Raw genomic sequence first — 13,215 nt, 5'->3', positions numbered from 1 at the left:
GAACTCTTTCTTACCAAGGTCAGACTGACTGGTCCAAGACAGAGAAAAAATCCTAATGAACCTTTCAGTTAAATACTACCAGCAAGCTCTCACAAAACAGTGGTTTCCCAATGGAGATTGAAGGAAATGAATAGACAACCTTGGGCTGGTAGGGAGCGCCTGTAGAAACCATATACAAGCCACAGAGCCTGCAGCAGTATTAGAAAATGGATACACAGCGCCAGGTTTGGTTAGAGATGCCTCTGAAGAATGTGTTAGAGGAGTGGCTACCATGAGACACATTATTAAACTGCCTGTAAAGGCAAGCAAGCTCTCAGAGGTTGCAAGGAGGCAGTACTTGCAGTTCAGCTTCGGCGACAACAGCCTCAGAGGGCAGCTTGGAGCACGGGCAGGACTGTCTCACACCGCTGAAAGACACTGTGCAGATCGCCTTTGTCCCTGAAACCACAGATCCTTGCAGACAGACACCCAGCACAAACCACCCGATCCTTGCAGACAGACACCCAGCACAAACCACCCGATCCTTGCAGACAGACACCCAGCACAAACCACCCGATCCTTGCAGACAGACACCCAGCACAAACCACCCGATCCTTGCAGACAGACACCCAGCACAAACCGTCCGATCCTTGCAGACACCCAGCACAAACCACCCGATCCTTGCAGACAGACACCCAGCACAAACCACCCGATCCTTGCAGACACCCAGCACAAACCACCCGATCCTTGCAGACAGACACCCAGCACAAACCACCTGATCCTTGCAGACAGACACCCAGCACAAACCACCCGATCCTTGCAGACAGACACCCAGCACAAACCACCCGATCCTTGCAGACACCCAGCACAAACCACCCGATCCTTGCAGACAGACACCCAGCACAAACCACCCGATCCTTGCAGACAGACACCCAGCACAAACCACCCGATCCTTGCAGACAGACACCCAGCACAAACCATCCGATCCCAGGATGCTGCCGAGCATCACCAGCACCCTCTCCCTCCTGGTTGAGCAGCACGCCAGCAGTGCCCTCATCCAGCCTCAGGCTCTTCTCCTGCTGCCGCTGCTGCGGCCGCATCCAGGTGAGCCCGTGGCACAGCGGCCTGGTTGGGGCTTGGGTGTCTGTTTCTTGTGGATCAGCTGCTAGCACGCCACAGTTTGCAGCATGGTATTTTAAGGCAAACAAACGTTGGATTTGCTTCCAAGTTCCCTCTGTATACATTTTTGATGCCATACCGCATCCCTATAAATCCAATGAACTTGAAAATAGTAATTGTAGAAGAGTGAAACACTGCTTGTAGAAAATAAAGCCCTACAATCAAATAGGGAATTTGTTTTTATTTTCACTTCCGCCTGATGGAATAATTATTAATGGGAAATAACTGCCTTCCTGAGCTGTATTTACTTTGGTTGCCATATGACACTTCTGTCTAGTGGATTAGTTTGTTGGAACAGGCTAAAAAATTTTTCTGTGAAACATACAGATGTGGTGATATAATAACATTTTAGAAATTAAAATTCAATTTTTGCCAAGTTGTTTGTCCTATAAAAATTCCCTCAAAGTCCAGGAAAAACTGGAAACAGAAAGGAAACAGAAGTCCAAACATTGCTTCAGATTATTTTGGGGATTTCCATTCGGGCTAGATTTTTGTTCCTCATTTTCTTTATGTGCAAATTCTAAATCCAAACCAAAATTATTTTTTAAGGATGAGAATATATTGCTCAATCTCAAAGTAAATTTTGAGTTGACTGAAAACAATAAACTTTAGATTAGCCTGAAATAAAGGTCTTCTTTTCTATTTATCCTTTATTTTGTTTGTTTTCAACTAGCAGTTAAAAGAACTAACAAACAAACAAACAAAAACCTGTTCTTTCCTTAACTTTGGTTATAAGCAAGAAGTGCCAGTAGAGCTGCTGGGATTTATCTGAATGAAGCAATGAGGATAGTTTAAACTTTCCCCATCCTCCCCAGACATCCTGACTCTTCTGCCCTTGGAGCCTTCTGAATATATTTAGGAAAGGTGAAGGACAGAAACTGTCTATCTCAGAGGTGAGGTCATCTTTGATGAAGAGTTGCTTTAGAGGCTAAATCTTTTGCCATCAGCATTAATAATCTTTCTCATGCTAAATTTCCCTTCTGTTGTTTTTATACTTGAAATAGGTTTTATTCAGATGGCCTGATGTATAACTTGCATTAACTAACACCAACTGATGGGTACTCCACGCTTATTACACAAATTAAAATGTGACATGCTTGGGCACATTTTTGGTGGCAAACCACCAGAATTTTGGTACTTGACATCTATCTAGCAGACATCTGCCAATTTGACTTATCAGAGATCCCTTTGGGACTCTCTCTTTTTATACCAGTTAGACTTTCTGTAACTGAGCAGAGGTATAAAGCTTTTGCTGGCACTAGCCATACCTTTTCCACAGCAGAAGTAATATAGATAATGTGTCATCATGAAAATAAAGTGTTTTCCAATGCTATCATATTATCCAGAGGCATTGTTCTTATCTTGTTAGTTGTTTAGGGTTTTTTAGCATGCAGAACATACACACAAAAACTGGCTGACAAATATTATAGTTGCTTTCAAATTATGAAACAAATGGGTTCTACAAACATCAGCCAACAGCTACATTCTGGGATTTGTTTTGAATGCAAAAGAGACAAGTGTGAGCTAAGAAATTAAGTCTCATAAATCTATCCTGTGCACATTGCCAGTTTATTTAAGTAATACAGTGTTATGTTAGTGGAAGTGATCATAGGAGAGTGCTAATAGCAAGTGATTAGTTGCTTAAGCATATTTATTTAAGAAATATAATAGATTAAAAGCCTTCTGGTCAGAGTAGATACTCCATCATCTTTAAAGTAAAATAATTCCTGCAATTTATGACTTCTTTTGTCATAATTCAGGCTCTAAAACCATGAATCACAACTGAATTGCTGTTGACTGGGCTGTAGGCAGAGACATTTCTAACAACAATAAAAAGAAAGTGGAAATTTATGATTGCTGAACTTATTTCCTCTTCAAATAGGTTTGAAAAGAGAACACCGAAATTCTAATTTCTAATGTCCCCATGCCTCTGACATTTTCAACTTTAAAATGTCTCTTTAGCAACTGAAAATGCTATCACATTATATAATATAAGCATTTCCTTTACATTATCATAGTAAGTCAGTGGAAAATGATACATGTTAAAAAGACAGCAATAACATTTCTATGAGCCCTATGTAGTAAACCCTTTGTATTATTTATTGCATTGACATTCTACATAAGCACCACAAATGTGACACTTGAGCATAAGCGGTGTGTGAGGCTAATTATAAAAACACGACATTAAAAGGAAGAGAACAAAAACTTCAGCTACCATGTGCTGATGACCCCAAAGCCTGCAGAAATTGGAACACTAAAGTCTGATTGAGCTCATCAGGACCAGGGCTACTTGTCTCATGTCTTTTGTGGCAGCCTTCTGATAGTCATAATTCTGCACACTGGTGCCTCAAATCTGGGTAGGAAACTATTTAGAGAATAAGCTGCTAAAGGAGAAAAAAATGGCAAAAGATGGAATGTAATTTTTAAATCAAAGTGGGGTTGGTCCCTTTTTTCTATATACACATGGCTGCTAGCAAACTACGGTCTTTTCTATGCATGACGGTATAACCCAGTGCTCGAACAGGAACAAAGGCAACCGCCTGCCAAAAAGTTTTCTGCAGGTGAGAGACTAGCTCAGTCTCATTACCAAAAGATCTTGACTTCTTTGCCCCAACATGCAATGGCAATGACATCTCAATACAGTCATGCCAGGTGTCTGTCACACTGTTTTGGTGTGACAAAGAATAAAGCTGAAATCACACATTGTGCAGAGAGCAGTGAGTGTTGATTATGTATGCTCAGATCCTGCTGAAGTGATCTGAATTTGATCTGCTGATCTGATCTTCCTCCTTGCAGATTTCCTCCACAAATTACCACACGCCCTTGTAATTCATGTATTTCCCCCACATGCTACATGTGCCTCGTGACTTTAGTTCGTCCATCTGCCTTGCTTTCCAAAGATACACTCTCTGCTTAGTGCTTACTCACTATGACCTCCCATCATTATTTGACTCTTACTTTCAGTCTGGCTGCCTTGTAAACATTGCACACAAGGTGCAAAGGTTTTAAGTTATTGCGCAGGGATGGAAGAAATACAGTATTGTTGCTCTACAGCAGTTGTGTGCCAGGTGACCATCTCCCAAATGATTTAATGTATTTCCCACTAGACATGAAGCTCCCTCAAGCTCCAAATGCTTCTGTTTGAGAAGTGATAATGTAGTGATATTTTATCATGCACTTAGAGAAATAAAAGAACAGATGTTGTAGTTTTGATTTCTTTAAGTTAGAGTGGTGAGGTGTATTTTATACCATATCCACTTCTGTGTTCCTACAGTGTACAAAGATATTGAATAGTTATAGCTTAGCATTTTGTCCATGGAGATAGGTCACCTATTACATACTACTATGGGTGTAGGTCAAGGATGGGTAAGTGGAAAGGCTTTTGGGAATGAATGCTAAGATTTAGTGGACGATGCCTCACATAAAACTAGAAATGACTACAATATTAAAATATCTGTTCTTTTTAGTTTGTCTGGCTGCTAATAGAGTATCTATTGCTCTAAAAAAAGGGCTAGTTGTACAACTTTTAATCTGAATAAGTCATTGTGTAAGTCCTTTTCTGTAAGAGCTTTCATTTGCTATCGAGGACCCAATAATGGAATTGCTCTGTATGTGGGAGCACTTTTTCAAGTTAGGAATATGAAAAACATTATTGTGTGACTTGCTGCATGGCAGTAGAAATGTTAATATATGGGTAATACATAAGCAGAAGGTCTCTAATATCAAATCCTTCCAAAGGACACGTGATCCATAGTTGAACTAAAGCTCCTTTATGCTACACGCCAGCAGGAGTTGTGGTATTGGTGCATTTGAATCACAGCTTCTCAATTAAGAGCTCACTTTTATTGGGCCAGTCCTTACATTAACACTATAGCTGGGCTTTTCATAGGAGTCTGTGGAACCTGCTCGTGTCTTTCCTCTGACCAGGTGATAGATACATAGCCCAATCTCCCAGAATGAAAATCTCAGTCTAAAATTGTGATAATTTTCCTGAACTAGTCATCAGCATTGGCTGTGCCCATAAAACAACTAGTTTCCTTCAATAATCCTTCATTCAAAAAATATTTCACCTGTACACATGAAAGTGTATTTGTGTGAGTACCTACATCTAACTCTAATGATACAAAATGATCAGGACTATTGAGAAATTATTGCATTGGGCTATATTCCTCTGTGTTTAAAATAATAACTATTTTTTCCTATCTTGAGGATGGGCTCGGAAAACAAAAAAAACAGCATTCCATTTCTGACCATTCTGTAGAGGCACCATTCAAAGATACCTTCTGCTCTTTCTGACAGGCTATTGTACACATGCTATTAACACACTGATTTGTGGACCGATAGGATGAATGCCCAGGTGGTCTCCAGTTTCCCAAAGGAGCTCTCTCTCTCTCTGCCTTCAGGCAAAAAGAACTGCTCGCTTACTGAGATTAATGCTACCTTATCTTGCCTTTCTTCAAAGCTTACCTAAGTCAAATCAGCGCTCAGCTTTCAGCTTGCAAACTCAGAGTTTGCCTGAGCCTGAACTGAATGTTAATGTATTTTTTTCCAAGGGTAATAGGCACACAATAACAAAACCCAGGGAATGCTATTAGTCCTCTTGATAGGTGAAGTGTGTGGTGCTTGTATGTGTGGGCATGAGTGCATGAACTCACACAAAGAGGGCATCTGATCTTAGTCTATTAAAATAATTGCATTATGATGTGAAGAGCTTATTACAGCCTTCTGGGGAGGCTTAAATGCCTGGCCCTGAAAACATGTATTTCAGATTTTTCTATTTAAGTGCTTTCAGATTTCCTTTTACAGAAGCGTAAGCACTGTCAACATATTTCTTTTGTTTGGTAAGGGAGCTGTAAGTTATTTTGTTCATCCAGGATCTAGAGTCTGGTACCATTAGGCAGGTGCCAGCTACCTTTTGACAAAGTGAAGGCTGTAAATGAATGCTGAAGAGCTATAGCACATAAGAAATAGCTTTTTTTTTTTTTTCTTGACTTAAATTTTTCTTATTGCTTTGCTGCAAAAATCATTAACTCTTATGCAAAAATTATGTAGAGAATTTCATGTAAGGTATTTCTATCCATATTATTCATGTTACTTCCAGTTTTAAAAGTCAATGAGTAACCCAAGGATCATCTGTAGTTGGACAGTTAACATATTCCAACAGCAGGACATTGCTGGGGAGCTGTCTCAGGGATGACACATATTCCACAGGTATATTAATTGTGACCCTAACTATAGTGAATAGCTTATTACTAATTTATATCTTAGGGGCCATTTTTGAGCTAGGTCCTTAATTTGTATTTACCACTTACTATCTGCAAAAGAATGAAGAAAAATCCAACAGTCTAAAGATTTCCTCAACTTTCCTGCTTCAGAGATCTTTATTTGCTTAGCTTGTTGTTGTTGTTGTTGTTGGGATTGATTTAGCTTTGTTCTCATGTCAAAAGAAAAGCTTCTGTAAAAAGTTTTAGCACAAAGTAATGAAAGTAAAAACCTTTTCTTCCTCTGTTTGCCCTGTTCAGCCCTCCTTTCTTTAGTTTCACAGTTGCTTAATTTAATTAAGAGGAACAACGATTGTCAAGAAGATACGTGTGACGGCGGTATTAGCACCCATGATTCAGTCTCCCTCGTGCTGATGGAAGTGATTATGATTTCAGAAATAGAATTAATGCTGCTGAATGCTCCTCGGACACAATCAGCTACTCTGCAGCACTGGGAATTTGAAGAACGATCCTGTGAAAATAGATGTTGACAAGACCTCAGATCCTGTTCTCCATCAGCACCCTGAGATACTGTAAGCATTGGTGTGTGGGAACTCAAACACAAACCAAGAGTCAGGATTTTTTCAGCTTTTAAGTCAAAATAGGAGTGTTTGCCCAAGAGAAGGAGAGGCCCTGGAAGGAAGCAGATATGTTATACATTCAAGAAAGACATGTATGAACAGAAGACTCTGGGCAAACTTTGAGAGAAGAAGCAAAGCTCATGGGAAGATTTCTCCAGTTGCTGCTGACAAGTACAGCAGTAGATTTAGCAGGGGCTAACAGGGATCTAGGACCTCCACTGACCCCAGAACACTTCCCTGTAGGGTCTCGTGATGCAGTCCAGCAACTATACAGCCCTTTCACATGTTCAGCAGTCCCACTGCCTGTCCAGGGAAAAATCACAGTTAATACAACAACCTCAGCAATGAACAATTTCTGGTCTTCAGACACAGATCACTTTTAAAGGATTTCACCACCATCAGAACCCTCGGCTTCGGCCCTGTATTCACAAACTGGAGCATGCTTTTTTCTGTCAGCTTTGAAATACTGTAGGTATGAAAATGCTTTTACCTTTTATCCGTCCAGCATTTTGTACTGAGCTTTTGTTCTTTTTTTTTTCCCCATCTTGTATACCTGGGCTGCATATAAGGCAACTGTTGCAGTGTATGCATAATTAGTATTTGTTAATAAGGCACGGAAACTGTAGTACGAAAAGGGGTGCACTGAAGGTCTTCAGTATGATGCTGAAAGCAGCAGTATGGACTGGAATATGTTAGGAAGTTTTAAATGGCATTAATCCTGACAGATACTCACAGGCAGAAACAATTCAGCCCTCTGTGAATCAGAGGGAAATGATTACGGTAGTGCAGGGAGTGGGGGCCAATCAGCAGAGGTTACACTATGTGAAGGGTTTAGCTAGAAACCACTCAGGCTCTTACAGTGCAAAAACAAAATTACAATTAAATGAGAAAATTCTGAGAAAAAGCATTGTTTAAGCCTTCGTGTTGCTTTAAGCCTGTGAGAGCTTATTAAACCATTTCACAAATACGAAATTATGTCTTCTCATTGTTTTTAAAAAAATACAAATAGCTCTATTAAACTGAACATCTCAAGGCACTCCACAAAAACATACAGTCACTGCCCTGCAAACTAAGGTCTGGATCCTCAGGCAGCAGTCCCACTAAACACGGAGGAAAGTGGCTGAGAACAAAAAGGCACGCAAGATTTAGCAAAATCAAGGCCTCCAAGTTCACCAAAAAAAAATGGAGCTAACAAAGATGGACAGATAAAAAGTGAAAGGGGCAATGGGACTGTGCAGGTATGAATGGATATCTGGTTGCATCACAGATGATACAGTATAAATACATCTGTGCACACATCAAAAAAATGTATAAACCCTCTTGTACCTTTTCCCATTTGCATCCCACATGCTTCCGCCGAGCCACTCAAGACTGTGTAAAAGAGCCCACTGTTCACCAGCAACCAAGGAGCTGGGGGCAGCTTCTGAGCTTGGAAAAAGCCACATTTCACTTATCTTTCCTCCTCTCCTCGCACCCAGATGCTTTGCAAAACAAACAAACTACATATCTACATATCATAGCCAAAACTATGTATCAGACTACATTCACTGAAAGCCTCACTGTCTGGAGCTGTAAGATTCAGCAAACCTTGGCTGGGCTGTCCATGAGCCTGCTGCTTGATTTATGTTTTCAGATGGAAACTATATGAAGCTCTTAGTTATGCCTGGTTTTCTGCCAAAATCAGTTTGACCTAAACTAGGCTTTATAGAAACTTAAAGCACAAGGTGAAATGTCACATAATCCACAGTAAAACCTGGCTCTATTTTTTTTTTCTTAAATAAATATAAGTTTTCTTGGGCCAGACTCTGAAGTTTTCACTCATTTTAAACTTTCTCTGTTGGTGCTGTGAAAGGAGTAGCTGGAAGGCCCAAATTGGCTTTCCTGTCTTGTCTTCTTTCAGGGCGTATTGGTTGCGTCTGATACCAAGGCAACAAAGAAGGAATGAATGTTGAATTGGGACTGAAAGTTGTCTGTTTTCAATAACAAACACTATCTCTAGAGGAAAGGATCCAACTTTATACACGTGTAGGAGGCTGACAAGTTTCAACAAAACAAATGCAGAGGCAAAGAAATCATTGTGAGCTCTCTCTGAGTGCCTGGAAAAAAAAAAAAAAAAAAAAAAAAAAAGCAGATATGAGAAGCCGAGCTGGAGAATATTCACCAGTCCTTTTTTTTTTTTTTTTTTTTTTTTTTTTTTTTAATAAAAAATATTGTACGGCAGCTTCCATCCCCTCCAGCCGATTGAGAAGAGTGGCAGGCGGCGTTCATTAGCGGCACCAGCCGTTCGGCCTAATTACTGTAATTTGTAGGAGGGGAAGTGCCACCTAGTGGCGGGGAGCCGCTGCCTGCTGCAGCCCCCGCGGGTCGGATAAATACTCCGGGCTAATACACTGCTATTAATTCTTTATCAAGTGGCAATGGGAAACATGGCACCAGGCAAACACGAGGGGCCTCTCAGTCTAATTTAGGCGGGACAATAAGGCCCAGAGACCCAAGATGGATATCCCCCAGTGCAGATGCATTCCTTTTAATTCTGTTTGGTTTACCAAATAGGAATTCCTCTAGGAAACCTCAACAAAGAAGTGGATTAATGAGAACCCTAGCAGAGAGTGTTTGCTGTATAAGCAATTCCAAGCCTAAGTAAAGCAAGGGGCAAAGTCTGATCAGCGTTCAGTACCAAACTCAAATAAATTCTGACAGAAGTGGGTGAAAAATGCACCAGCTGCAGGTCAGTGAGAAATGCTAACAACTCTCAAACACTGACCCGCCTATTTTCATTAAAAAGCAAACAGAGAGCAAAACAAACACTTGTTTTTCTCCTGCCTTTTGTTGTTCTGTGGAGTTTGTTTTGACACTCGTTCTCCTTCAGCTATGCTGTCCCCTGGTTTCTTCTGTTTCAGGGTATCTTGCAGCTCCACAACCCCTTTTAGCTCTGTCTGGCTACATGCAAGACAGGCTACTCCTGTGATCAGGCTACCTCATCCCTCAGGGTGCTTTCAGCTTGCTGCTGCCAGGCCCATTCTCCATCTCTGCTGCCCCAATGGCTCCTCAAATTCCTTGCAGCAAAAGTTTGGTTTTATGGTTAGAAGCAGGAAGACCGTCCTGCCCCGAGCTACTTACAGCTGCTCCCCTGGAGTGTTTTGGGGGGATCCACTCTCCTCTTGGACTGACTGACATGAGTCTGCAGCACTGACAACTTAATGCAGGAGAGGGAGGTTGCTGTACTTCCAAGTGCTTTATTCTAACAGCTTGATCATAGATGGCATGCAGCAGGCATGGCCAGAGGACCAGCCAGTTTTAGATTCGCTATGGGTTACTGCTTCCACGCTGTGGGATTTCCTCTAACTTACACATTCTGTATAACATTGCTTTCCTTGATAAACCCTATACATTTTTGGACTGTGGAGTAGTTGATGGGTACTAGCCAGGAGGCAGTCTGCAAGAAGCAAACTCCACCAAAACTATGATCTCTTCTATCATCCGATGTCCAGCATGGTCCCTGGGGTGGCTGTCACCATCTTCAAAAGGTTAGCTATTTGATCGACTGCATACAAAAAAGTGTGATATCCTGCATTGCTGGTAATAGGAAAGACACAAAAGCTCCTAAACTGGGTATGCTACTGGGTAACATGGCTATTGGTTTCAGTGGAAACACTTAAAACCACAGCTTCCCTGATCCCTTGCGCATCTGAACCAGGGGAAGAAAAAAAAAATTATAAAGGAGGTGATCAAACAGGTTCTTCTTAAGTGGCTTTTCTTGGAATATTCTGTGTAATAATGTAGCTGAGGCCAAAGACAAGAAAAAGAAATGCATCCTCTCCAAATATGAGCAGACCTGGATCACCTCTCATCCTTCCAAATAGAATACCAGGCAGGTGGGTTTATCTGTATTTATTGTACCGCAGTCACCCTAGTTTCTTGGCTCACAGGACCATTACTGGTGTCAGGACCAGCAGAGAGGACCAGCAGTGATTACAAAAGGTCTGTATAGCAGCAGATTTCACAGGGTCTTGGGGAAGGTTGTGCCCCCAGCGTGAGAGCTCCTTATCTGCTCTGGAGCACATCACTGACCCCGTTTGCAAACTCACCACCCAGAAGAGATAGCACAAGCTGCTATCTAAGCACTTTGGGCATGGAAATGTCAACTGCTGGAGCTATTGTGCTGATGGCATGTACTCAGCCAGGTGTCCTGTTCAAAATAGAAAAGAGGACCCCTCTGTTCCACTCTTGAGCAAGGCTAACAGCAGTGGTAGGTCCACTAGCACTAGTACGGAAAAGTCTCACAAAGTTTATGGTACTTTTGTCTAATTTTATACTAAAAAGAGCATTTTTTTAGCTCCTATAGCAAATGTTATGAACACTAAAGTAGTGCCTGTTCTCCATCATCCTGGGAGACCCCACTCACCACAACAGAGGAAATGTTTCACTGAATCTTTGGATACCAGAAACACTTATTTTTATCCTTCCTTCAGCAGCTAGAGCATAATAATGGCATTTGCCTTCAGGAGTTGATCATTCCTAACAGAATGGCAAAAATTGGTGAGCAATTCTTGGTTATAACCGAGTCCTGCTGATACCTGCTCATGACAGAGACCTGGGAACACTGTGGGGGGGATGTGGAGCTTGAGGCTCCTTGGGCAGAATGCCGGAGTTTGTGTCTGCAGAAGCATTTTATCAGTATTGCCTGACGCCTGGCTTTCAGGGCTCGCCTGGGGAGGTGTCTTTGTTTGCTGTACCTGCCTGCCGCAGCTGATGGAGGAGGTGGAGGAGGTGTGAGCTGCAGACCAGGGTGCTGGTGCTCATGGTGTACCCCACAAATGGATTCTCACTTGTTGGCAGTTCCAGGCTTCCCAAAACACCAAGCCCATCTATCTCTCAGACAGTGAGGTTACTTTACAAATAACAGGTTTTTTCTGTCTTTGATTATTTTTGTTTGCGCATTGGGTCTTCAGGGCAAAGTTACTTCTTCTTTCCAGATTTTCCTCTGCTACCACCACAATTTATGTTCTGTGTTAAATGTAAAAGAGCTTCTTGAGCTCTACATTTCCTGCTTTAAGGCCTTTTTCTTTTTTTTTTTTTTTTTTTAAAAATCCAACAAAGCAGGGTAGTTTTCATCAGAGGGTCTCCTCCAGCAGCATAAAGACCGGAGGCTGTGCTGAGGGGTCAGTAGTGGTGGGACCCACAGCGGGAAGAGCAGAGAAACCATCACAGCTTCTGGCAGGAGCCAAGACCATGTGCAGCTCTATCTGCTCCTCAGCACCTAAGGGAAATGGTCCTCCAGTGGAAGGGCTGAGTACTTCTCTCTGCTTTTATACCCATCCTTTCCCCACTGAGCAAAAAAGGATAACTTCCTACGTAGGAAGTGATAATCTTTTTGGGGGGAAAATGTTTGCAAGAATCTTACAAATTGTGCAAGACATAAATGCAGACTCCTTTTTCATTTTTATTTGCTTTATTTCAAATTAAGGTGTCACAGCTATTATCCTGGCCATGTCTGAGAGCCAGCCAGAAGATGTAGGATGTCAGGAACAGCCCTGACTCAGCTCTTTCAAACTGTTTACACTCTCTTTTTCTCAAGGTGAATTATGACAGTTCTTGTAGACGGGGATGTCTTCATCTTTCCTTGCCTGCTAATGGCTACCAAATTTTCCACCTTTTTATTTTGATCTGCAGAAAGGAGACCCCAGGGAAGAAAAGTAGAGACTTACCTGCATGATGGAGGACAAGGAAAGAACCTGCAAATCTCCCTTTTCTCCTCTTTTTCAGACATTCCTGATCTGTTTCTTTTCTTTGCTCCCCTTCACACACAGCAAAGAAGAAAGTATTGACTGACACTTGTGGAGCCAGCAGGATCTTTCTAGTGATTTCAGTGGGTTTTGGATTAATCACATTGTGAATGTTTGTTATTGCTTTAGCAAAGGATGAGAAGGCCCAGGAAAAAGAGATTAGTTAAGAAAATCTCTCTTAATCCATTTCAAGAGCTTGCCCTATCAGTGTGGAACCAGACCCAGCGAGTTTATTCTTTGCACAATGGTGGTACCCTCATATCATAAAAAGAAAAAAAGAAAAAAAAAAGAGAAGTTATGAAAGGCTTATTTCATTTGGTAACAGTAAGCAAACAAAACCACATTTGAGTATTCAGGATTGCTTCTGCACTAAAGCTTACGATACAGCCACAGAGTTATCAAAACAAAAATAATGCGTGTCCAGGATGG

At 41.5% G+C, this 13,215-nt stretch overlaps 1 protein-coding gene across 1 annotated transcript; it reads left to right on the top strand.

The window, feature by feature from the left end:
• The first annotated feature begins 206 nt into the window (after nucleotides 1–206).
• LOC122152893 (serine/arginine repetitive matrix protein 1-like) lies at nucleotides 207–6,731 on the top strand. Its single transcript, XM_042787998.1, has 3 exons — nucleotides 207–224; nucleotides 415–1,083; nucleotides 6,681–6,731. Exons 1-3 carry the CDS (start codon nucleotides 207–209, stop codon nucleotides 6,693–6,695), a joined length of 702 nt encoding a protein of 233 aa, XP_042643932.1. The 3' UTR covers nucleotides 6,696–6,731.
• The last annotated feature ends 6,484 nt before the right edge of the window (nucleotides 6,732–13,215 follow it).

Source organism: Tyto alba, unplaced genomic scaffold, assembly GCF_018691265.1.
Source record: "Tyto alba isolate M040663 unplaced genomic scaffold, T.alba_DEE_v4.0 Super-Scaffold_13, whole genome shotgun sequence".
NCBI lineage: Eukaryota > Metazoa > Chordata > Aves > Strigiformes > Tytonidae > Tyto > Tyto alba.
Note: the sequence above shows the minus strand (reverse complement) of the source record. Positions and strands in the feature narration are given on the sequence as shown.